The following is a 26141-nucleotide window of genomic DNA, read 5'->3' as shown; positions in this document are numbered from 1 at the left end:
CTCTGAAACTGATGTTCTGAAGTGTAAGACTGTTATTCTCCCCCATATTGTTTGTTTTCTTCAAAGCTCCAACCCACTTACTCCATTTGTTCCTAAGACAGTCCAGCTTCCATAAACTATCTTTTGGTGGCAAGTTTTTGCAGTCAGCAAGCAGTATAATTACCTTTAAGCGTGCTTCTATAGCAGCACGAATCCTATGCCTTGTCCCAGACAATGGGATGCTGCTTACCCCAAGCTCTAATCAACATTCTTTCACTCACAAGCAAAAAGAAAAGAGAACAGCATAAAGTACCGTGTATTTTTCAGAAATTATAAAAGTGCCTTATAAAGGAACTCCCTCAAAAATACCATTCAGCAAGCCTAAACAAAGAAAACCCACTCCTCCTCAGTTCTTCCCAAACACAGCCAGCCCAGTCAGGAACCATTCCATGTGTCCCTTCTTTCTCCAGCCTCCACGAAACCAGTACCTCCAAACAGAGAAGTTCCCAGCTGCTTTCAGTCCCCCTGATCCAGCAGAGAGAGAGGTTTCTGTTGTCATCGTGTATCGGCCATGGAGCCCAGTGACAAGCACGAGGCCTTGCAGGCAGAGGGCTCACCCACACATAGGTAAAGTCCATTTATTGTCCGGCTGTTCCCTTACAACTTAATTGTACCATTTCTAACACCAGGAAAGTTCTTCTGAATCTCTGACTAAGCTATCCATATAGGCTTTTCACTGACTCCCATTTATTCTTCCTCTAAATATTCAGGCTGGTAAATAATTGTTCCACTTTTCCGAGCTAATGCATAATGTATAAATCAGCCTCAAACACAAAGAAACCTAAAAACAGTTCTCATAAAAAAGGTCAAGATTTTTTTTTCCACAAACAACAGCTGGCAAAGTATCTCACAAAAGGAAAACAAAAAGGAAAAAAAATCCCACTTTGCTGATACAATACATTTAATTGCTTCAGAATTTAATGCTTCTCCAAACTTGTTTGCTGCAGCCAGTGTTAGAAACAAAATGTTTCTATCCAAAAACTGCAACTCCATCTCCCACTTCACGACACACTGCCTGAGGAGAGCTGGAACAGCACAGATTTCTCCTCAGCCATTCCAGCCTTCTGCAGGATCCTAGAGCTTGCTCCCACTCTCCTGAGGGGACACTCTGGGCTGGGAAGAGGATGCATCACTTGTGGCACCATCACACTGACACCTTCACACTGAAACATGAAGATGAGAGTCTCAAATATTTTCACCCAAAAAATTAAAAAGCAGGCGAAACTGTTCTATTTAAATTTTGAGTGAACAAAACAGTATTACAAAGAAGAGATATGAAATGTTTAAAAAAAAAAAAGAGAACAACAAAGGCAACAGAGAAAAGTATTTATTCTGACTTTCCTGTAGGTATTTTCAACCTCACAGAAACAGTGCACAGCCACGCCAGAGTGTGTGTTTGCCTGTGAGGGCCATCCCACTGTGACTGCTCTTAAGCATGTCAAGAAATAAAGACAGATTTGCCCTGACAGCCACACCTGAGGTTCCGTACAGAACCTCCCAGGTCGTTTCTGTTTACCCCAAATCTCAGATGACCTCATTCTTGCAATCCTGAGTACCCCAGCCCTTGCTGCTGTGCCATGAAGCTTGTCAGATGGGCAAAACCACCCCAAACCATTCCTGAGCCTCCCACAGCCCGTCCTGCCCAGGAGGGGATTCTCTGCACACCGGAGAACCTTCCTGCTATGCAATTTCCAGCGCCTACAGAGCCAGGGACACAGAGCACAATCCTGGCATAACACACAGCTTGTCACCTTCCCAGCACCACGTACAAGCCTCCAGTTTGTTTCAGTTTTCCATACACTAATCACTCACAGCAACATCATTTGAGCAGTTCACCTAGTTCTTGGAGTTTTACAGATAACTACAAAGCATGTGTTTCTTTTACTGGTCCTGTGGGAGTAGAAAAATAAGGCAGTAAATTAGGCCTGGTCTGCTTGCAAACCTCCTCCCTCTGAAACTGGGCAACAGGCTCTGCTCTAACCCTACCAGCCCTCTGCTTGCCTAAGCTCCAGCAGGACTGGCAGCACCCCATTTGTGGGAAACAGGGATGGTGCTAGCCCTGTCCCCCAGAGTGACACCCCCAGCTTCACCTGCAGGGCTCCCCCAGGAGCAGTGTCACCCAGGGAGGCTCTGCAGGAACGCCATCCATGGGGCTGGGAAAAGGAGCAAAAACAGCAGGACTTTTTCTAGTTCCACTGGCTGCAGGCAAGTCTGCACTTCCACTGGGAATGTGTCATGGATCTGCAAAATCAAAATAGGATGGGAAACTGACTGATAGCATACACCCTTAAAAGGCCATCTGATCCTGATTTATAGGCTCAAAGCAGCAGAGAATTTGCTACATGGAAAAATCTGCCAGGGGAAACATCAATCCTGTCTTCAGCTCTGCTGTCCCTGGCCGTGCAGAGCACTCCTTGTGCTCTGCAGAGCAAACAAGACCCAGGCACTCACACGTGTGCTCAAACAGGGATGCACGTGTGCCTGCACACCAAGGTCTCCTCTAGCATTCTCCAAACACCACCAAGAGCTTCAAGGAAACTTGGTCCCGCAGGTTATGGATGATGATATATCACATAACTCAGCTGTGGGCTTCCAGGTCCTCTCAACTTCCTGTGTGCTCACCTACGTCTTGATTCTATTTTGAAGGCGGGTTAAATATCCCTGCATGTCTTTCCCAAGAGACAGTGATTCAATCCAAACCATTCAGCACAGATGCAGTGGAAGTAGGGCAGAAGACGTGCTGGCTTTCAACAAAAGCTTCACTTGGAATTTATGGGTTTGGGGTTTTTTTAAGAAAAAGTGAGTTTGGAAAGACACGTCAAAAGGAGGAACCCAAGTGCAAGCAAAACATAAAATTAATTCAAGCACAGAGGCTGCATGAATAGCTCAATTCCCCCACTGCCAGCTTCCCCTAAGCACATGAGTGGTGCTCAGTGGAACTTTCCATCTCCCAGTCCAAATATTTGTCAGCTCCCGCATCCTGATTAAATCTGTAATCCTGGTAACTGGGGATGGGGGAGAGGGTGACTACCCACAGGAGCCTTGCTCTGGAGGGATCCCACAATCTCGCTCCAAGACACAATTTGTGGGATGGGATTCATCTGCACTCCCCTATCCACTGCTCTCTGAGCTGTCCTGTCTGGTCCCTTGCCCATCCCTCAATTTTGGCAGTTGCCAGCGTGACCAGAAAGGATCCACCAGCACAGCTGGACAGTCTCATCATGCCTGCCCTGCACACCTGAATGGCTGTGGCTCACTTCATTGCCTGGCCTTGTAGCCACACCTCTCTTGTTGGACCATCAGTCCAGGCAAGCCTGCAGTCGCCACCACATCCCCATCTGTTGCTATGGCTACAGGAAAGCTGCTACATCCCTGCATGCACCATCCTGCCTCACCAAGGGTCCTCACAGCAACCAGCTGTAGGAGGACATCCTTGACAACCTGCTTCCTTCAAGAGTGGCTCTGATGTCCCCTCACAGAAAATCCATGTGCCCTCCTTCCCTTTTCCCCAGCACAATGGCCTCCTCTCAAGAAGCAGAGCTCAGCTGCTCTTACTGCAGAGCACAAAGGCTTGCACAGGGCACAGAAAACACTGAAATTTCTAGGGAAAATGAAATGGAAGGAGCTATTTCATACAGAGACACCAGTTACCAACTTGCTAACTGGGAGATGTGAGAGTGCACTAGGGAAGTGTCACTCAGCCCACTGGCACAATCTCAGTGGCAAATACATGTCACACTTTGCTTGCACTTTTCCCAGTGAACATGGACCTGGGTGCAGATGGAGCAGAGTGCAGTGTTAGACACACCCCTCCAGCCGGAGCACCCGCTTCTCCTACTGCCAGGGCCATTCTCCAGGCATGCTGACATGCCCATGGCGCACCGCCGCGTCTACCACAAGCACAGGCAGGGATCCCATCAGGCGCCTGGCTTGCAGCCAGGTTTTATGGAGCAACAGGTTTAGCTCCCGTGGGCAGCAGCCCCAAGAGTCCCCAGTGCAGCCACCTCCTGAGGGAGCCATCCATGCAGGGTGACAACGCACAGGACTCCTCGTGCCCCAGCCCACAGGATATGTGAACCCCAGCTCTGCCAAGCCATGCTGGAGTTCTGAAAATGAATAATTAATTGCCACTTTGTTTTCTCGTGAAATTCTATAGCAGTAATTATCTCTGTTTTAACACAAAATAACTATCACTTTCTCCTTTCCTCCTCTTCTACTGCCAGTTAAGAGATGGAAAGACAGCACCTCTGGCTCAGTATTGCTCTGAGCCCTTCGGAGCTGGAGTTGCAGTGGTGGGGAATCACTGGGATACTCCCTCAGGCCGGACAGCTTGCTAAGTTGCAGGAGGACAGAGCACTGCAGCGCTTGGGTCACTGGGGACTCACACTCATGGGGTCAGGAGCTGATTCTCCAGTCAGTTTCTTCTCACATTTTTAAGGAGTGCTAATTAGAAGTGGCTGTCAGCAGCTGCCCATCCATCACCAGGTGCCCGGGCTGACACTGCTGCTGTGTTCACCAGCTGCAGCCTCAGGACCAGCCTTTTGGACTCTGGACTCTGCTCAGGACTGCTCACTTCTTTTTATCCCTCCTCTCTTTTTTCTATGCATATACATATAAAACCAAGGAAAGAGTTTATTCCGAAGTATTTCCCCCTCCAGCAAGAGAGGCACAATGATGACTGTGCAAACAACCTTGAGAGCTCCTGTCAGATCCTCATCCAAGCTCATGCTTGTGGGGGACACTGCCAAGACCAGTGGTGAGGACAGAAAGCTGTGGCACTGCCAGGACACTACTTTTGGTCACTGGCAAAGGCACACAGTGAGCTGGGGGGCAGAAGTTTCCCCTGAGAGAGAAGCTGCCAGAAAGCTCATGAAGCACTGAGGCAGCTATTGCCCCACAATCAGTACTTTTTTCTCCACAGCACCAGCTTAAGCCTTTTAAAAGGTATTTCACCCTATCCTGAAATTTTAGGGTATCTGACCATATCCTAAAATCCCAAAATTTGGGATGGAAATGAAACCAAATCTGAAAACCTCCCAGCATCTCTAGAGTGCCGAGCAACTCTCCATGCTGGTGACCATAGAGTGTCTGCCTGGTTTGAACGCTCCAAGCAGCTGGTATCCTGTTCTGTTATTCCTCGCGTTTGCCCAGAGCGTGTCTTACTGTCACATATGGTTCTGGATTGGAGGGGTGATCCATCTTTCTGTGTGGTTTCATCACACCCAGCACAGAAGACTTTGATCCCAATGGGAGAGCCCCTGAAGAGCCTGGGTGGAAGCAGGAACTCTCCACCCCACTGCCAGCACCAGGCATCTTGGAATCTTTGGGAAAGAAGAATCACTCACCTCTCAATTTCCTAACAGGAACAGCAGGGAAATGGCAAAGGACCTGCACATATGGGCAAGCAATAACTAATCTGGGGATTTTTTTAAATGCAGTCCACCAAAAAAGGGAATTTTAATTAAGTATTTTTATTTTATCCACTGCTGCACACTAAATAAAACTGCTTCAGCACTGATATATGAAACCATTATTCTATGCATGCACAAGTGAATTTACACAAATGTGTGTATATAAAAACTATACAATTAAGTGCTGTTTAAAATGTAGATGGTAGATGATAAAAACTTCATCCTGACTGTATTAAAACCTGACTTGGGATGTTGTATTTGATTCCTGGTCGTTTAAATCTAGTGTAAATGCAGTGAATTCAATGAAGCCAGTAATATTTTACACTTGTGGAAAATCTGACTCTTTGATTTTTAACTATGAACTACTGGCAAAAGCTGAAAAACGGGCAACAAAAATTCAGTGTGCAACATGGGGCCATATGTTATTTTTCTTCCCTTGCAGTAATAGCTCCAAAATACCAAATTTAAAACAGAACACTAAGAAAGACGTGTCCTGAATCTTAGAGCTACGTCAGCTTTCAGCCCTGAAACTTAAATTAATGCTTGAGGCCCCTGTTTACATATTCATGTTCAATATGTGAAATACTACAGACACACCAAAATTTAAAGTATGTGCTGACAACCACTTGCTCTGATTTCCTTCATTATCAAGCTTATTCCCTCTGCCCTTCTAACATCACAGAGAAACTTTCAAATAGCTTAGGAAAGGTACTGCTGATATGATCAGGAACATCATACTCTGTCCCAACAAAAACAAGTCACACATTTTACATGGCCTGGGGTCAACAGGCATGGGGCAAATGACTTCATTCACAAACTTCTTGGTACTGCAAGTCTAAAATTTTTAACAACCAAAAATTTACAGCAGCACAGACTTTCCTGGGGAGAATTAGGACATTTTACAAAATGAAGCAATATATTTTTAAATGCTAAGTGGACAATTTGCGTTCACCACATCAGGCGAATAATTCAGATGTGCAAAAAAAAGAAACTACTCAGGTAAGTGGCCAGTCCAGAACATCTACATCTGGTACACAATAACTGTGATGTTATTGCAGCTGTGAGCAGCCACCTGCACCTCAGCAATGTCCCAAGACAGCCAGAGCCACCAAACAAGGGGACTACACTGACTCCTCTTCTCCCAGCCGCCAGCCCAAAACCCTCCACTGATGCTGCTTTCCATGCTCAGGATGTGAAAATCCAAGTGCATTTTCTTCCCAGACAAAGGAGTAGGTCTGACTCAGCACTTTTTTTTTTTCTTCCACCGCTTCCTTAGAAATTCAGGTCAGAGGCTTCATGGGAGACTTCTCAAATTATGAGTGATGCACAGCGGCAGCCTGGCATCCTCAAGTGTCAGAGAAGTAAAACCCAGTTCAGAGAGGTACAATGTGATATTTATTCACATCTGAAGTCAAGCTTTGTTGCTTAACACCTTTTAAATGTAAAGTCACTTGAAGATTTGGAAGCGAAGGTCCCCTTTCAGTATTTCAGACCTCACTGCTGCCTTTTCCACAACACACAATAACCAAAGGAGTAACCCCCAAGTTTGCTAAAAGGTCAAGGAAACAAGTCTCATTCTTCTAGATACAAAGAACAAACAAACAAAAAAGCCAAAATAATTCCAAAACCTGAGAAAATTTCTGGGCATTTTAAAGTTACTCTAGAGGGGAAAAAATAGTAATAAAAAAGGATACAGGGTTTCTCCACTCCACCACTGGAGAGCTATCATACAGATGGGGCTGCACTTCTGACAGACTCTTGACATCCTCCTCCTGTGCCTTTGGCAGCAGCAAGTGTACAGATTCTGTTCCTTGTTCCCTGCAAAGATTATTCCTTTCTTCCTTCCCCTTTGTCATAATTTCTTAAGACTATAAACATTGTTCTTGGGTAGCAACAGGCAATTAACTTTTGGTGTTCCTCACTCCCCATGCAGCATGACACACAGATCTTCACCCAGCACTTTGTGAACTTTCCCTGCACAGCCAGCCTGTGACAACACAGAATCTTCCACCAGAAACAACAATTAAAATGGGAACAGGCTCATCACAAGCATCATCAATCAAGCAAACAAGTCCCAGTCTGAGAGATCTCCCCACACTATGGGTGTACATCCCAGCTGTGCTGCGGCACCGAAGGCTGAGCCAAGGTTCTTTTCTGTCAGAACAAGTAGTTTAATTACAGTCATACATGTGCAGTTGATACATCTGATACATGTACAGTTATGTATTCTGAAAAAAACGACAGCAGCTTTCCAAGGAGGACACTCTGGAGCTCACCACCTCTCTTCAGCCTGCACACTGTAGGGACAACACAGGCTTTGGAATCTGGGGGTTGCTTTCTCCTTCTTTTGTTTCACCAATGCAATAGAACACTGAGTATGAACTAGATAATAGCACTGCCACCTCTTGATTTTAATCACACTACCTTTGTGTTTTCTCCCTGAAGCTCTGGCTCTTGGAGATGCACATATAATCACATGGGAACACTGGCAAAATTTCAATAAAAAGAATGCCACTGGCCTTCTGTTTGTCCCCAGAGGGCCCTGCTTTACAGGGAACTGCATGGTTTTGTTGATCAGTTCAGAGTTTTCAAGTACCCAGCCAAAAACAGTTGTTCTGAGCTTCCCCTTTGGCAAATCGTCCAGGTACAGCCCTGCTGTAAAACATAGCAGGTCCTGCCTCAAAGCAATGTGCCCAGCTACCTGCTCCCCTGCACAGCAGCACAAGTCAACCACACTTGGGCTGTTTCCCCGTTGGATGGCTAAAAAATCCTAGAGAAAATACTTGTGACCGCCTCTTATTTCTAAGAGGTCCTACAATCCAGCAGTCCTGCAAATAAGCCCAGCCCAGAAGGCAAACCCCAAGCCCCGAGCAAGTGCAGAGTGCAGCACGGAAAAGGAAAATATCTGCAGCTGTTTCCAACAAAGGAAGCCATGAGCTCTGCAAGGAGAGCTCCAAAGCCCTCAGCTGCCTTGCACATTCCCCTCAGCTAGAGGTGCAGCTGTCGGGACACAGCCAAATCCAGTGTCTGGACACAAGGTGGGCAGCAGCCCTGGGTTCCCCAAGCCCCAGCTCCTTGGGGCCATGTGTCAGCATCAAACCTCAGCCTCTGATCTCCTCCAGGAGAACATCTCTCCTTCCTAGCTGCAGCAAGAGAGAACCCAGCTCCCTGCCAGCAAAAGAACCCAGAAGAAACAAGCATGTTTTTGTTTTTATTTCTGAGGTTTTAACCCCAGCATTCTGTTTTTCTGATGCTTTAGGTCTGAAGCTGACAAACTGAAGCAGAGTGTGGAAGAAGCAGTTCAAGCAAATTTCTATCAAATTCACAAAACTTATAGCTCAGTGATAGAAGAACATCTTTTTTGCTATTTCTCAAGGACATTTTGTTACTAAACTTACAGCAATTTATTTTTCTAATGTTCCCTCAAGTGAAAGCAAGATTTAGCAACTTGCAAAGCAGGAACAAATTTTTACTTTCCATTTTGCTAAGATAAAAGTAATTTTGCTCAAGAAAAGGCAACTTTGCTTTTCAATTGGACTGAAGTTCAAAGAGGAAAAGAAAAAAAAAAGAAAAAAAAAAAAAGAAAAAAAAGGAAGAAAAGGGAAACAAAATCACTCTTCACATAGCATGCTACATGTATCTGCTTGGGAAGAAGGCCTTTCCAAACTCTGCAGTTCTCTGAACTTCATTCTGGGCAAGACAACCCAGCAGAACTCAGACCACATAAAGCCCAGCATGTGCTTGAAGGAAAGAGGAGAGATCAGAAAGCTCAGCTCCACCTGAGGGGCCAGGGGGGACGTATTGTGGGCTCAGGTTTGTGGTTCGGTGCCAAAGGAGCTCTGAAGAAATGGACACAAGCAAGCAGCCGGCAAGGGCTCCACAGCCAAGCACTACAAATTACAGTACCATGACCTATTACACACTTGAGAAATATTGATAAAGGAGAAAGTTGATTTTGAAATAAGATAAGGAGACATAAAAAATAACTGCACGGAAACTTCTTGGGCTGTTTAATTCAAGCACTTTTATGCCTGAGGGTCTAAATGAATACAGAGACCTTTTTGTTCCTGCAGCAATCAAATATTTCCTGCTATTACTGATAATGACTTTAAAACAGCACTCTTAAGCAGAGCTGTTACTTTATTTTCAGCCTTTCTGAGGTGGGAGTGGAAGCGCTAAGGCAGGGGAGGAAGGAAGGCAATGACAGCTCATCAGAGGAAGCATATGCCAGTCTGGTGAGGAGCTAATGGCAGCAAGCACTGGGACCTTGGCCACCCCCCATGACCTCAACCTCCAGACACCTGCCATCCCATCCTGACACAGCCCCAGAGCCTGTCACCTTCTGGCAGCTAATAAACCCCATCTGATATAAGAGCAAGCAAGCTTCAGAGCTCCTCCAGTGCAACCTGAGTTCTGAATCTGGTAGCACAGGGACCTGACCCACACCTCAACATTAAACCAACTTAATCATTTTTCTTGGCTTCGAGTAGGTGAATCACATTTCTGAAAAGGACTGGGTGAGTAAATGATACTTCGGCTGAACTGACACAAGTAATTCTCACTCTCTCCTTGTCATCTTTTGCATGAGCTAAAACTGTCAAACATGACCCAGAATCACAAGTGTTTGATTTAAACAATATCACTACATCTGTGAATAAACTCTGTCCAATTTTTTTTGTCCATCTCCAGTTCCACACACCTTCATGTGGATACCACAAGGACAAGGGAATGGGTAGGAGAGGCCAGAAGAGCATCTGCTGTCTGACAGCAGACACTGCCATAAGGAGCCACCAGATCCAAGAGAGAGGGGACAAGCAGCTCTGACTGCAGGGCTGGACACTCAGGGGATGGGCAACAAGAGATGAGAAGCTCCTTAGAAAAGACAGCAGGCTGCTCTGTGGTTCTGCTTCCACAGTCACTCAACACAACCACAATCAGCCACAGGACCAGGCCAGAGCCCACAATGAGCATTTCTCAGAAAAAGGTCAATAAAACAACAACAAAAAAATCCCAAAAATGGTCTTTAGGCTAGATTAAGTCCATTTCCCCCCTTTAATATTTCTACAGTTTTTGTTGCAAAGACAAAGTGAGCTAAACCCCCACTATCTGGAGCAGTTCTGATGATGAAATGATACTAGATAGGCCACTGGATAAACCATTAAGAAATGAAAGTAGCAGTTGGTAAATGTCATGGCAGGCATTCAAATGAGCCTGCAATCGCCCGAGCAGCTAAAGAACACAGATCTCCGCTTTAACACGTCAAGGTGTGTTTACTGTCAACAGGGCACAGAATCCAAGCACTGCAAAAAACCACAACACATTTTAACAGGAGGCATTCCACTTCCCTCCACCAGCAGATGAGGTAAAACTGCTTTCTTAAACAACCCACTTTTGCCAAATTGCAAGGTGTTTACACAGGTTCACTTGGGAAGTGAGCAGGAAAAAAACTTTTCAGGCAGTATTTCCCTCCCAACACCTGCCCGAGGGAAGGAGAAGCACCTGAAGGCCAGCACACATAGTGCTATAGGGATGCCGGGGAGGTTTGAGCTCTGTTAATTCCCAGGTCACAACAGACCCCAGGCTTTGGTTATGCAGCACTCATACATGATACTCAGCACCACCACAAATTGCCCATTTCCCTGAGAAGCCCTTGGAGAAGGCAAAGGCAGCCATGTCTGGTGAAATCCCAACTACTGTGCCACCATTTGGGGCCCGATCCAGCACCAGTGCAGCCAAGGGTGCTGCCAAGGGATCAAGCCTTCCATCAGCTCTGCCTGACCACCACAGTTCCTGTTGTCCGGGCTGTATCAGGATTTGAGCCACCCTACTGCTGGCCACACTTTCAAACACTCAAGCACTGCTAACACCACTTTGCTCTCATTCTGTAGGCTCACAGGCAGCACCAACGTCATTCACAACACGCTGATGTACCCCTGCCCCTCTGCCAGCTCTTTTACTCACTTGTTTGCTGAGCAGCAGAACTGATCTATTTTGCAGGTCATCCACAGCCCACTGAGCTCAACAGGTATCTTTCACAGACACTGCAGTTAGGGAGTGTCCCAGTGGCTTCTGACTGCCACCTGGTCTAACACCAACAGAATCAACAGTACTAAACACTGCTTAATGTTATTTACATTTACACTATGGTAAACCCAAACAAAATCGACAAAACCACATGCAGGACCTTAACTCTGTTACTTTCACTTCCTTTCTGCAGTACTTTGCATCAGTTTCTACTACGGAATGTTACATCATGACAATTTCAAGAGGAAACAGTAATTTCACATATCTAGGTATTTCTGCTTTCTCCCTCCTGAGAAGACACAAGGTACTCAGTAGTTATTGTTTTACTTTCTGAAAAAAAAAAAGGCGGGGAAAAAAACCATACATCAAAAATAAAATCCCCCATGCTTCATACAGACCACTCTATTTGGTGAGACAGCAGGTGCTGAGGTACTGAGCATAGTGGGGGAAATTATTACCGCCAGTGCTGATTGATGTGAGGCTGCCAGACTGGATCTGCATCATGCCAGAGTTAAGCACAAAAGCAAAAACTGAGTAAGAACAATTTTTGTACCAGCTTTTGCTGTCTAAAAAAGACCATAATCATCCATCTGTCCAGAAATGTTATTAAGGATTACAGCAGAGCAAAAATTATAGGCAAAGAAGTGCAGCAAGAACTGTACTTGTAAGAATATTTCCTGGGGCAGGTAACCTACATTAGTCCTGAAGAATGGAGAAAAACCCTTCCCCTCCTCTCCCAAAACTTGAGGAAATTATATCCAAGCTCTGCTGTGAAAAGCAGCATTTATGGACTTAAAAATAAGTACATCTTGGCAGTAGAGATGTGAGGAAGCCAACTGCAGGACTGAGGAGCTAGAGGCAACTTTCATTCCTACCTGGTTCAGTGCAGTTTCTGACATACAGCTGCCCCTCATCCTTTGGGACATCAGTCACATTCTGCTCACGTGCTTGCAGAAGCTGTCGCACACTCCATTTGTCACTATTTTCCACAGAATAGCTCAAGGCATTGTAACCTGAAGGAAAAGAGCAGTAGATACATGAGGAAAGGCAACTCCTGATTCCTCTCCTGAACACCTGAAGCAGCCAAAACATTTGCATTTCAAAAATCCCATGGCCCCTGGGGTTTAAAAGGGCAGTATTTCTAAGCCCACTGGAATGGGGTACTACCAGCAGCTCCCCATCACACGGGAGCCACATGCATTCCTACACACCTTCTGAAGTTCATCCTATTTTCCCACCCAGTACCACCTGACTGAAGCCAGAGCACACCTCTGAGTCATTTCTACACCTCCACACTTCCAGTAACAAGAAATATCCATGAACATGAGAGGCGTTACTTTGTCTCACTACCTTTGACTCAACCCATGCTCTGCTCTCCCCTTCAGCTTTGCCTTGGCGCTGCTAAGTGAAGCTCTATTTTAGCAATGTCAATGAAGACAGTTGGCTGATTTCCATTGTATGCCTGGCACAAGGCTGGTCTGCCCTGGCCATGCCATATTCTGCCTAATCAGCTGGACACACATGCTCATGTGTCAGTTCCATGCCTCCCACGCTGGTTCAGATTCAAGAGAGGAAGAAAAAACTCTGTATTTTTTTTAAGCCAGAAGGTATCCACACACCAAATCAGCCTTCTTGCAACGGAGACCTTGTAGCCCTCCAGTAACAAACAGGATTTGAGAGGGATTTCCTCCCACCCATCCAGCTCCTTCCCACCAAGCAGAACATGAGATCTCTCACAAGGACTTCTGAATTATTCCCAGTTTTGTCCACTACTTTGGAAACAGATCACAGGCAAAAAAGCAGTGGGATAGAGATTCCAGTCTTGGGCGAATGCCTCAGAGGGTGATTAAAGACAAAGGAAAAGGTTCTCTGCAGGCCCCAACCTTTTTGTTAGGTTCCACAGCACATCCATTTGAGTGAGCTGCCCAACCCCAAGCTGCCCTGCCCAGATCGTGCTCTGCTGAGGCCACTTCATGTCATGCTACCAGCAAGGAGGGAATGTTTGGGAAAGGACTGCCTGGGAATCTGCATCCCAGGCCACCAGCAGTAACTGGGACCAATGCTCCCAGGATATGCAGGAGTCATCTGGGTGCCTGTTTGGGGGAAGAGCCACAGCTGCAGGGGCAGCCTGAAGAACCCCTGTTTTCTAAGCAAAAAAAAACCCATTTACCTTGGTAAACCAAATGCCATCATTTGAAGCTTCAAGCATTTTGTCCTTTCAATGCTTTACAAATGTCAGAGAACGGAATTTGCTGTCAGTTTAGTCTATGAGCACCAGTAAGATTAAGCTGATGGAAGCAGTCTGCATTTCCAAGAAGGAGCACAAGGTATAATGCAGCATCAGGGATCTCCCATAACAACAAACACTCTGGTAGCCTGAGCAAAGCAGTTTCAGTTGCACATACAAACTGCTTTCAAAGCAGAAGAACTCTTCTCCAAGCAGGCGAGGCTTCTCTGTTTCACTGCACGGAGCAATGGCAAAAAGGAGGGAGAACACAGGGACTGATACAGCCCCAGAGCTCCAGCAGAACCTCTCCTGCTCCCTCTGCTCTGCCTCTCTCGGATGGCAAACTCTTCCAAGCAAGGGGTAAAGATGAAGTCATCTAAGGTGACTTTGGAAGGGGAAAAGTTTGATTTGGCAATAGGAGTATTTATAAAGGCTACATCCAGCATTGACAAAAATCAGAGTAAATAGCAGCAGACCTGGTCCATGGCTGAGCTCGATGCGGTGACACCCAGAAAAGTTCTCCTCTGGCACCTCCAGGTTTGACCAGGGCCAGCTGTCCCACAGCAAAATTTGCAGCCCACCATCCCCAAAATCCTGGCTAGGGCATCTCCATTCTAAAACACATTTCACTCAACAGAACAATAGAAAACAGAAGTTAGAGATGAACCTTTTTCAAAGCATTGACCTTCCAAGGATTTCCCTGTGAAAGCAGGGATATGTCAAGATTTTAAGCTTGCTAGCAAGGACGCTCAGTGACATACAAGAGGGTCCCTGTGGTTTCCCCATGTGCTGGCACCAGTCCCGGTGCAGTGTGATAGAGGATACTCAAGGCCTGCCCTGCTTCAGGTGCTGGCATGAGGCACAAGCATCAGGCACATCACCTCGGCCAAGCATCCCACAGCAGGGCTGCCAGACCATCACCACCACGGCCAAACTCTTCTTCCCAAGGAAAAGCAGAAAAACTTACAAAAAAGAAAGCTAACAGTTTTATTTCTCAACAGTAGTTATTCAGGACTGGATGATTTTTGATAGAAACCACAACAGTTTTTTTCTCAGCAGAGGTAAAGACTGCTAAACATCCCATCTTAGCTACAGTGCCATTTTGGGCAAGCCAGATGGAATGCTTTCCTTATTAATTTTCTAGCTACTGGCTTTATACTAAAATAATACTGTTCTGTATAATGTGACATCCTGTAAAGCTCTGGTACAATGAAGAGTTTTTTCGAAGTTCTGTACCATAGCGTATTTCAAAGAGAGAGAATTATTTTTTCAAGCACCGAATGTCACCACAAGGTATTTTCTACAGTTCCAATTACCCAGCACCAATTTTACACTACACACTCAGAACCCAGATTCTGGAGAGCTTTATTTGCACTTCCTCCCAGAGATATTCTCATGAACAATAAGCACAAATCATTTTTCCCTGTCTTTGTGCCTGCTCTGCATTTTGTAATGGAACTAAGACAATGCAGACAATGCATTTCCAGTGGCCGAGTCTCTTAACATAAGTACATAAGTGTGTGCTTGCTAGGAGCTCATGTCTCTGCCAGGCTGGCGTGGCAGCCTGCTGGGCATGGCGTCTCCAGCAACACTGTTCACCTGTTCCACTTATCAGCATGAAAATGAGGTGGAGTGGAAAGAAGAACTGATCAGACAGCTCAGAACTCCTGGAATGGCTCTGTGTGTGACCCAGATCTCCATGTGGGAACTCAGGAGCTCCTTACACTCTTCCAGATGACTCTGGCTGGAGTTTACAATTTCAAGTGCGGCAGAAACACTGCCAAATGCATCCTGGCTGCACTTCCCAGAACAAAGAACAGCACCTTACAATGCTGAACAACATCCCCATATTCTCCAATTGCACTCTGATCTCATAAGCACATTTATTTTCAGCAGCAAGGTGCAGAAACCCCAACAAGATGAACAGCAGCAAGACCTTGGAGCAGACACCCACTTCCTACAGGGGACAAAGCAGGCTGGTGTGGAGATGGAAGTCCCACGGGACAGGGAGGCCTTTGTACAGCTGGCCCAAGCAGCCAAACAAGACAGGAGCACACAAACCCAGCGCTGGAAGAGGAGAAGAAACTCATCCACTGCAGTGGAGGGTTTGGCTCAACAATGCAATGTGAAGAAAGGCAACAAAGATGGAAGGTGCTTGTGAGCAGCCAGCCGGAGCACAGAAGCACTGATGGGCCAGGGGGCTTGTGAGCAGGGAAGAGCTGACAGGCAGGGGGCTTGTGAGCAGGGAAGAGCTGATAGGCAGGGGGCTTGTGAGCAGGGAAAGCTGATAGGCCAGAGGCCGGAGCAAGGAAGAGCTGACAGGCAGGGGACTGCCCCAGATGAAGGCACAGCTCTGTCACCACTGCCTTTCCCTGGCACAAAGCACTGCTGCACAGGCAGGGCTCTGAGAGCTGGCACGTATCCACAGCTCTCACTGACAATAAACTACTTTCTATGCAAACGGCTGGCCTGAGCCAAAAACAGCACAGCTTTTCTGAAATATGCTTGCCCTTCCTCCTCTCTTGTCTGTCCCTTTTATCCATTGTTTTCACAGAGGTAGCCCTGGGTTTTGGAGGGCTGGTTTCACAACCAGCTGAATTACCTCTGTCTCCCTGAAACATTCCTGCAGTTAAAACAACAGCGAAATATCTTAGCGGAAGAAAAAAAGCTGGAACAAGGACGAGCTTCCACGTAAGCCAGCGCAGAGATGGAGAGCAGTGGTGTGGTGACCTCAGGACAGATCAGGTGAACCCTGGCGGAAGAGCAACACTCAGCTGAATGAGCTGCAGACCTGCTCAAGAGCTGCACTCCCACAGCCGTGTCCCTGTGGCTGCTGGCCTCAGACCCTCAGGGATATGTCCAGTCAGCCCCTGCACTGTCAAACCTGCTGCAGACAACCACCACAGGATCTGAGCTCTGGACTGCACGTAAGTATGTCATAAATGGATTAGCCCTTTGCCTAGGCTGATTTGGAAGATGTTTTTCTTCCAAAAACAATAGCAGCAAGGACCATAAATAGAGCATCCTCAGGGGGAAAAAATCCCAAACAAATAACAAAAGCCCCAGAAATCCTACACCTGGCTATGACAAGCAGCCTAGTCCCCACATCTGATTTCAAAGCTGTATTTCCATGCATCCTGACCTACATGGAAAGGTGATGAAGGCCCTGGAAAGCACACTGCTGATAATGCCTGCACCACACAAGTGAGGCACAGAGGTCAGAGCCAAGCTGCAAGCAGCGGCCAAGCACCAACAGCCTCTTACCACACACCCTCCCACATATTTTCCATGTGATCACCAGTAGAAAAAAACCCACAACCCCCACAAAACCTCAAGCACACCCACAGCTTCCACACACCTCCAGAGAGGCACCCCAGCTCTCTCCCAAGGAACACAGAGCCCGCTGAGGTCCCCATGAAGCTTCTGCCCCTCCCAGCCCAGCACTTCTCTCAACAAAGCCCAGCTGCAGTTGGGAGGGCACAACATGCTCCAAAGGTCCAACAACAGCTCCACAGCTCTCAGGGTAGCAGCAAAATGTGACTTTTGGTTTATTTTAACTCTGAAAAGCTGCCCACCCTCTGGAAGTGAAATTTCCACATGCATTCTGCTGAGGCCTGCCTCTGCTCCCACCCTGAGTGAGAGCAAAGAAAACTTCAAGGACAGGCAGCACGCAGCAGAAATGCATTCACGACTCATCAAACTCTAGGTGAGGTGCCTGCACCACCTTATACAGCAAAGCCCAGGGGATGGAAAAGTATCCCTGCAAGAGATGAACAGCCTCCCCAGGAACTCCTAGGTTACGACATCACAGAGAGTGCTGGGTTAAGCTTAGTTAAATGAAGATAAAATTCTGTCTTGTGTTCACTACTGTGTTGTGCCAAAAACTGCTACTAGATGTGTGGTTATTCCAAGCTTCCATGATTGTTCATTACCAGTTTGTGCAGAAACTTGTGTTTTCTTTAATATTCATATCAGCTTGACCATTAAATCGATCATTCCGTTCTTCCTGATCTACACCTAAGTGCAAAAGGAACAGTTCTATACCTGGTAAAAATATCACCTTCTACTTCTGCCCATCACAGCCTCACGTGACTCGGCTCCTCTCTAAAGTAAACATGGTTTTTCTTCTCCTGACAATCTTTTCATGCCTCTGTAAATTCTCCAGTTTTACTACGGCTATACCTCTGTGACCCAGCCCAAATTCAGGTAATTCTCAAGGCAGCAGTTTCCTGATGGTCTGTACAACAGTGCTGGGTACTGCGAGCTTGTTTCTCTGCTCTGGTTTCTGTGGGATATTTCCCTCCCTGTTGCACAGTGCTTTGTTATTTATTTTCATATTGTATTTTATGTTGCTTATTTTCATGGTAATGGTTTGTTCTGTACTCCCCTGTTCTCCTGAGAAATGTTACGTTCCAAGGTTTGTCCCTGGCTCTTTTCCCTGTCAATCCTCCCATATTCCTCTCAGTCCCTTCCTATGGGCCCTGCCTGTCATTCGATTGTTCCTCCCGGCTTCTAGAAAACTCGGGTAAGGGCACTGAGTGATAGGGCAGGAGTTGAGGAGATTCCTCCCTTTATGTTTTCATTGGTTTCTTTGAATGTCCCTCCAACCCTGTTCCACTCCCACCTTTTCCCTCATTGGATGTCGGTTTGTCTCCTCCCTTTGTTGCTCCCCTGTATTTAATCCCGGCACTGACCGCCCCGGGTGGCTCGGCTGGAGAGACTCCCTGAGGTTCAGATGTCCCCCGAGTGGGACTGAATAAACACCTTGGACTTTTCCCTCCAACTGAGTCAGGCTCCTCCCTCCATCTTCCGCGAGATCTCTCCCATGATAAGGGGAAAACCCCCTCTGCCGCTCCTCTGGTTCCCAAAATCCAGATGAGTGTTCCTCAACTGACCGCAGTGTCACAGCTAGCCTGGGTGAACTGAGCGCTGCTCTGAGAAGGACACAGCGACAACTCCCTGCTGCCACTCTCCTCTCATTAGCATTTCACGTGGCACTAGTGGAAAGTCTGGGCACTGCTGACACGATCTCTGTGCATGGCAGCCATGGACCGCACAGTGTGATCTCCACAGCTAGCCAGCACAGCACATCTCCCCTGACAGAGCCACTGCCTATTCTGTCTGCATTCTGTGCCAAGCACAGGACAGTCTCCTAACACTGGCCAGAAAACTCTGCTTTTTCCTCCTCCTGCTCTTGTGGCTGTCATAGAGGAAAACTGCAAGAGTAGGTGAAGCAGCGTCCTTTACATTACCCTGCTGCAGGTGCCAGCATCTCCCCCCCTGCCCCAAATAAACAGGAAATTTTCAGAGGCAGAAAAGGAAGATGGAGAGCAAATTCCACTTTACAACACGTCCCTGGGACAGGTCCTCTCCTTGACCAAGCTCCTTCCCATGCATCTCGCCCTCATCACTGCCACCTGTGAGGGATGCCAGGGAATCCTAAAGTACATTCAGACCCCCTGTTCTCTCTCTTTCCTACATTTCACTAGAAAACCCAGCTCACAGAAGGTGTGAATCACAGCAGTAAGGGTGTTCTACAGGTGGCCGCACATCTGGGTCATCCCTATCAAAACCATCCATCACAATTTCCCTTCTTCATGGTAGACAAGTAAAAGAAGAGCAGCAATAATTTAAAATCCAGCTGACTTCCCATCAGTAACAGTGCTAGTTTTTATACCATTCCAAGATCCTGTAGCTGCTTGAACCTGGAAATCATGACCTTACAAGGCTTGAAAAGCAGTACTTGAGAGCCTTGCTGTTACCAGACAGACCCTTGTTTCTCGGAAGGATTGGGTAATGTGTTACAGAAAGAGCTAACTCTCCGGAGAACTCATTTATCTTTTAAAAAGCAGTGAAAAAACAAACTGTATTTCAATCCCCTGTGACAGGGGCAAATACCTGGGGTTTGATTGGTAGGTTTGTGCTCAGCAGCTGAACAGTCACTGCTCCATCCCCCAAATTTATGTATTTCTTTCCTAATTTTGAGCTGACACAATGGAAGGAAAGATGGGTTTGGATCAGATGTAATGTTTTAGTGGAATAAAATATTTTATTTTGGTTTGCTCTCTTTTACACTTCTAGCTAAATATAATTCCACAGAATTAAATTTAGTCTGAAAATACCATAAAAATGTTCTGGGAAAAGAAACATAGCAGGTCTTCCACAAATGGAAGGGGAAAGGGAAGGGGAAGGAGAATCATGACTTTATCCTAGTTAAATTCTAAAATATATGACAAATTACACCCTTGGAGCTTTGTCTGAACAATTTCTGTTGGTGTCCAAGGTCAGGCTGGACAGGGCTTGGAGCAACAAGATCTAGTGGATGGAGCACTAAAAACAAGCCACCCCTTCCATGAAAGAAAGGAAAGGAAAAAAAGACTTTTGTAAGCCCTGGTTCCCACACTGGTATCTCTGATGATAGGGGAAACATCAGAAAAGAGATTTTTTTCATGCTTTTCTCCACAGAAGGTGAAGAAAAAACTGGATCTTACAAAAAAGTAAACAAGCACAAGGGAAAAGGGAGCTTTTGTGTCAAATTATATAAACATGTTTTTCAAGTTAAAAAGACATTTCTCCTGTCCTCTTTCCTTACATCTCCTTTCCCCTTGTGTTTCCCTGCAATACCACCACATGAATCTGTAACTGGCATTTGTTTAATCACTGTTATTTATTGTTTCCACTGTGCTGGAATGGCACTTGGGGAACAGAGATGAGTCTCGGCCCCAGACAAGACATTGGATCTGGTATTTAACCCCACTCTTCGGCACCAACTCTGGATTTCCTGCCTAAAAGCACTCCTAAGCTGAGGTGACACTCAGGAAAATTCACTGAACAGCCAGCCCTCACCAGCCAGTGCAGAGCTACAGTGGAGAGAGTGAAAGGACAGGGATAAAATATAGTGGGACAGGAGTGTGGAGGGGAACTGGGAACTGAAACAAGCAGCTGGGGACAGAGATGGGAACCCAGGCCCAGCAGAGAGAGAGGTGGTAATTCCCCTTTTCCTCTATCTGCTCAGAAAACCCCTGAGATGATTTTTGTCAGTGCTAGGAAGATGCTGAAGGGCAGCTGTTGAGCTGTAACTGATGCTGTGCCTTCCTCCCCAGGAAACTGATTTCCTGATACTAATGCATCTTGGTTCCCAGGAATTAACCGCTGGAATTGACACAGGAGAGCAAGGTGCTCCAGAGGCTGCAGGGTGCCTGTGGTCCTGTTCCCTGTCACTGGTCATCAAATGGAACTGGTCTGGAGCTGTCACAAGTCAGCCACAGGCAAATGGGGTCCAAGAGCAGGAAGGAGCACCCACCAAGTGTCCTGGTGGGAAGCCTGGTTCCACATGCCTCTGTTACAACAAACAGTGCCCCGCACTGCACAGGGGGCTCCTGCCCTCCTTCAGACTGATCTGTGTGTCTCCAAGCCAAGCTGAAAGTTACCTTAGTTACAGAGAGTGTTTTCCCTCAGGTACCCACTTAATTAAATACTGAAAGAGCTATTACCTTTCAGGGATGCCAGTGCACTGGCTGTATCCATTATTTATAACATAATGTATTCATTATGCATTTTATCTCATGCTCCTATCTGGTGATCTCATAACAGGCCCTTAAACACAATTTTAAGCAATTAATCCTACCTTAATTACAGACAAATATATATAGAAGCATCAGGACATCTCTTTCTTATATTTATTAGAAGTAAGCAAACATATCTAGAAATAAATCTGGTAGTCACAGAAGAGAGGGACGTGGCCTAGCATCCTGGGAATCACAGAACCGGAGCCAGGCACATTTCAGTTAAAATTGCCAGCTTGGGCTATCTGGAAAAAGTTAAGTCTTGTCCTGCCACAGATCCCTCCCATGACATCCACTTCCCTGCTGATGGATGCGGCCACGAAGCCCAAGATCACACCCATGAGCACATGGATGCCAGCTCCAGCGCTGGCAAAGCCTCATGGGGCAGGAGGGTTCCACTCACCCCACTCTCCTTTGTGCCTCCAGGTCCCTTTTCCCAGTCCCATGGGAGGGAATCAGCCCTGGGATCCCTCCAGCAAGAGGGAGCTGCTCAGTCTTGTGCCTCTTTACTGCAGACCCTGAATTATAACTCCTGTCTTCTCTTCCAAACCCAAACCAACACAGTGGTGACTGAAAAAAAACTTTAAAAAAAGGAAAAAGGGAAAAAGGGAAAAAAGAAAAGTCTCTCTGGACACATCCAGGAAGCTCCTCATAGATCACCACAGATCAATACAGAAAACTATCAAAAACGATCCCTGGCTTTGGCAGATTTTGGACTGGTGCTTATAAGGGTGGCCCAGGAGCACAAGGCTGCTGAAGCCTCTCAAGGAAGATCTATGCTAAGGCTTGGCTGAAGCTTGTAGAGGCTCCTTAGCAGATCCCTGAAAAGGCAGCCCATCCCTAAAAGTAGATGATGTCGATGCAATCCCTGTTCAAACTCGTACCTACATTCTTACTTCTTCCACCTGGGGAATGCTCCCTACCCGCTGGAAAAAACAGGCACAAAGGCAACAGGTACCAGTTCCAAGCAGCACAGCAGCACCCCTGCCCTCCTCTGAGAAATGAAGCTAGCCTGGAATGCTCCAAAGTGTTATAAGGAAATAAATAATACTGTAGAGGGAAAAAAAAAAAAAGTTCTATTTTTAACCAGAGGTCCTAGAGCAGAAGGACAGTGCTCCACATCATCCCAAAATCAAGTGTTTGATGCTGTCCTTTCTTTATAAAGCTTTAAGATGAGCAGACCCCCCAAGATGCAGTAAACAACTCTTTATTTACCCTGAAGTGAGACACAGCAGACCTGAGTTTAATTCACCACTCTGCTATTAGCCCCTGAGGTGACCTTGGACAAGTTGTTATGTCCAGATTCTCAGCTGGTGTCAGCTGGCACCATGCCAGAACAGCCAATTTAAACAATTTAAGGCACCAGCCCCAGAGCTCCTGGGTCCTTGGCCTCTCTCTCCCAAGCAGCTCTGCCACCGGCACACAGCCCTATGCCCGAGGGGCACCTTAGGGACACCAAGTGGAAGGAAGAGAACTCATGCTTCCCGTGGACAGTACACAGTTTTCATAAAATGAAACAAAAAGCCTGGTTTGGTTTTTGAGTATTTTTTCAAAATAGCCCAACGATCAAGCTTTAAAAATACTGCTGTGCTCTGGTGAGATCCCACCTGGAATCTAGCTCTGAGGCCACCAGCACCAGAAGGATGGATGGACCTGTGGGAGAGAGTCCAGAGGAGGCCACAAAGATGCTCAGAGGGCTGGAGCCCTTCTGCTATGATGACAGGCACCCCTGCAACCTCCCTTTGAATCATTTCTTCACTCAAGAGGCTTTTACATTACTCAGTTACTTTCTCGGACAATTCCTCCACTTCTGAACAAGCTTGATTTGCTGCCTCCTCTGATTTAGTACATGAGCAAACCCAAGGAACATGAAAATCAATTTGTTTTACTCTCTCAACAGCCAGCAGCAAAGTTAACTAACTCAAGGGTGCTTTTAAGTGCTGCCTGCCTCCTTTGCCACGCCACTGCTGTCCCAGTTGGAGTGCAGAGCCAGCAGCACCTTGCTGTGAGCACAGCTGATGGAACCTGCTAAACAAGCAAGCTGTGTGTGGCAGCCACTGGCTGGGACCAGTTTCCCCCCAAATGGATTACTGCACAGTCTCAGTGCAGGCAACGCTCATTTACAAGAGTTTCTTTCTACCCCATCCTCTCAACAACATACAAATCAACTACCATGTAGAGGTGCACTGAGAATTGGAGAGTAGATCTTCTCAGAGGAAAAATTAATGTCCATGTAAGGGCTTGTTTCTCCTCCTGCTTTATGTTACAGGATATTCTGGCCATCTTAGGGAAAAAAGCCAGCTGAGTCTCTCTCTGAACGAGGATGATTTTAATAGCAGATCCTTTGGTTGTTTTGTAGCTCAGTTAGCATGTTTTTGGCTTGCAGATCAAAAAGATTCTTTTCCTGGACTTCAGCAGGCTCTTTCCCAATCAAGCTATTAAAATCTGTTGGCAGCTCTCATTGAATAGGTGATGCCTGCTGCTGGAGCAAACAGTGAGGATGAGCTCTGGCACACCAATGCTCCCTTTATGGGCTCAGCACTGCAAAACCGCCCAAACACTGTTCTTCTCCTCTCCTGGCACTGAGACTGATGGGACACTGCAATCCCTCAGCCACTACAGGGACACAGCACACTTCCTAGGGTTCATCCACAGGAACAGGGCAGAACACTGGGGACTGGAGCTCCACCTGGGTACCTGTCACTCCCGAGCCTGGAGAACCCCTCGAACGCTCTCAGTTTCCCTCTCTCGCAGTCTGAGGACACACTTGCTCATCCCATTTCCTCCAGCAGGATTGGGGCCCGAGGAATAGCCAGAGAGAGAAGAGCCTGAGTAAGCACTTCACACACTGCACATCAATCCCTGGACCCTGGCCTGACTGCCTGTGGACACAAAGCCAGCCCTGAGCTGAAGCGCTTGCACACACGATCAAAGAAGCAGTGAGGTCAGGCCAGGCTGCGCATCCCAGCTACTTCACACAGCTGCTTGGCCACCAGCTCGGCACAGGAATGTCCCAAAACAGCCATATCCACGCCTCCAAACACCATCTGACACTCCTGTGTGCCCAAGAGGGATTTTCCCCTACTAAAGGAAGGTATTTTCCCTTCCCAACACACATCCACTGACACAGGACCTGTGCCCTGGCCTTACAGAGCTGAGCAAGAGGACAGTGTGGGGCATGAGGTACCGCTGGACACACACACTGCTTCCCTCTCCTCCAGGCCATCCCCAGATCCCAGACAGGACCTGAGGACCATCTGCTTCCCACAGACAAGGCTTATAGGGACTGGACACCACATCTGGACTCCTCTTTAATGCCTCCCTTTTTACATAAGAACAAGGTCCAGGACCTTTCCCTGGAGTCCTTGATACAATGCTCCTAGTCCCAAGAATACAAAAAAAAAAACCAACCCCACCCCAAACAAACAAACAAAGCCAAACCTAAAAAGAAAAACAAAAACCCACAAAAAAACAAACAAACCAAAAAGAAACACAGCAAGAAAAAACCCAGCTTAAACATCTCCAGTTCACATCAAGCTTCAGCCTTTAATCCAGCCTGAGTCCAGCCCTTTCTTCTGGATGCAACATCCTGTCCCACTCCCTTCTCTTCTTTTCCCACCAACAATCAAACACAGTGAGAAATCCTGTTATTTCCAAAGTCTTCTCAGCCTGGTTCCAAAGAAAAGCTTAGCATCTAGAGTTTGTACCCACTTTATTTTTAAATCTGAGCATTCAGCTGAAATCCAGCCATGCAACAGTAGGGACACAGGGACTGCATCTATTTCCTGTCTCACACAGGTACAGCTGGTCTTCTGATGTAGCTGTCTCCCAGCCAAAGTGATGGAGGCCTCAACGCCCTCCCAAATTCCTGGGCACAGGAGGCTCATCCCATGGCCATCTCCCTAGCTCAGCAGCTCCACTGCTATGGATCCCAAGCTGACAAAAACAGGCCTCAGTCTCACCTGAACATTGCTTTGCAGACTGCTGTGGAGACTTGACCTTCTGTGGGGGGTGATGCAAGAAAAGGGAATGTGAACCTTGCCATGAGACAAGACAGAGGGAACCAACCCCCGAGGGATCTCCAGCTCACCGAAAACTCCCCATCCAGATGCCCTTGGCAGTAAGGTAACAAGGACAGGCTGTTCAGGGCTGCAGGAGTCTGACAGCCCAGCAAGGATCCCACAGGGAGGAGAGACAGAACAACTGCATCCCTCTAGGGTAAGCCAAGAACCCATTCACGAGCTGCAAAATACACACACTTACCATTTTGTTTCCAAAGGCATTCCCTTTGATGCTGTGAGTAACTGGAGCAGCCACAAGGATTTATTTGCCTTGCACCTTACTCTCCTGAGAGTATGTATATAGAAGAGATAATTACCATGGAAGGACCTTGAACACACTGCCCACACCTGGGCATGCCCGACTGCTCCTGCCTGGAAACCCACAGCAGCGGAAAAAAATTAGGATGAGGTTACCAGTGACTCTTCGCATTGGTCCGACTGATAAAACCCAGAGCAGAACAAAACTTTTGAACACCCCCAGTGCTCTTCAAAGCCCCAAGCCTAAAGACTGCTCTAGAGAAGGGCAAGGAAGGCAAGGCTAGAAAAAGAGTAAAAAACTTAAAACTCTTTAATTTTTTTTTTCAAAAATGCACTGCTGTAGCTCAACTGCCTGACTTTGAGCTGTGAAAGGCAGTGGGAGAGAGAATGCAACACAGTGCAGCTCCCATCACCACGTAGCACAATTCCATTACCATGCCCACAGCAGCAGGACAATCCTGCAGCTTCAGAAGCTGCTGCACTGGATCCTAAGGCGTATCCCTCACGCCCTGCACTCCTGTGAACCTCATGTGGCTTTCATTCCAAAACACAAAAT

At 46.9% G+C, this 26141-nt stretch overlaps 1 protein-coding gene across 4 annotated transcripts in view; it reads right to left on the bottom strand.

Moving 5' to 3' along the window:
* SLC24A3 (solute carrier family 24 member 3) overlaps positions 1-26141 on the bottom strand; it is a 141052-nt gene that overhangs the window by 106630 nt on the left and 8281 nt on the right. For all 4 annotated transcript variants that reach the window (XR_005700170.2, XM_040059922.2, XM_040059923.2 and 1 more), the window contains one exon: positions 12350-12487. Coding sequence is in view for 2 of the 4 variants with exons in the window: in XM_040059922.2 (XP_039915856.1) it covers positions 12350-12487 (138 nt within the window). In the remaining 2 variants the exon portion in view is untranslated. The remainder of the gene's footprint in view (positions 1-12349; positions 12488-26141) is intronic.

Source organism: Hirundo rustica, chromosome 3 (genome assembly GCF_015227805.2).
Source record: "Hirundo rustica isolate bHirRus1 chromosome 3, bHirRus1.pri.v3, whole genome shotgun sequence".
NCBI classification, from domain to species: domain Eukaryota; kingdom Metazoa; phylum Chordata; class Aves; order Passeriformes; family Hirundinidae; genus Hirundo; species Hirundo rustica.
The sequence above is the reverse complement of the archived record's forward strand: the minus strand, read 5'-3'. Positions and strand labels throughout refer to the sequence as shown.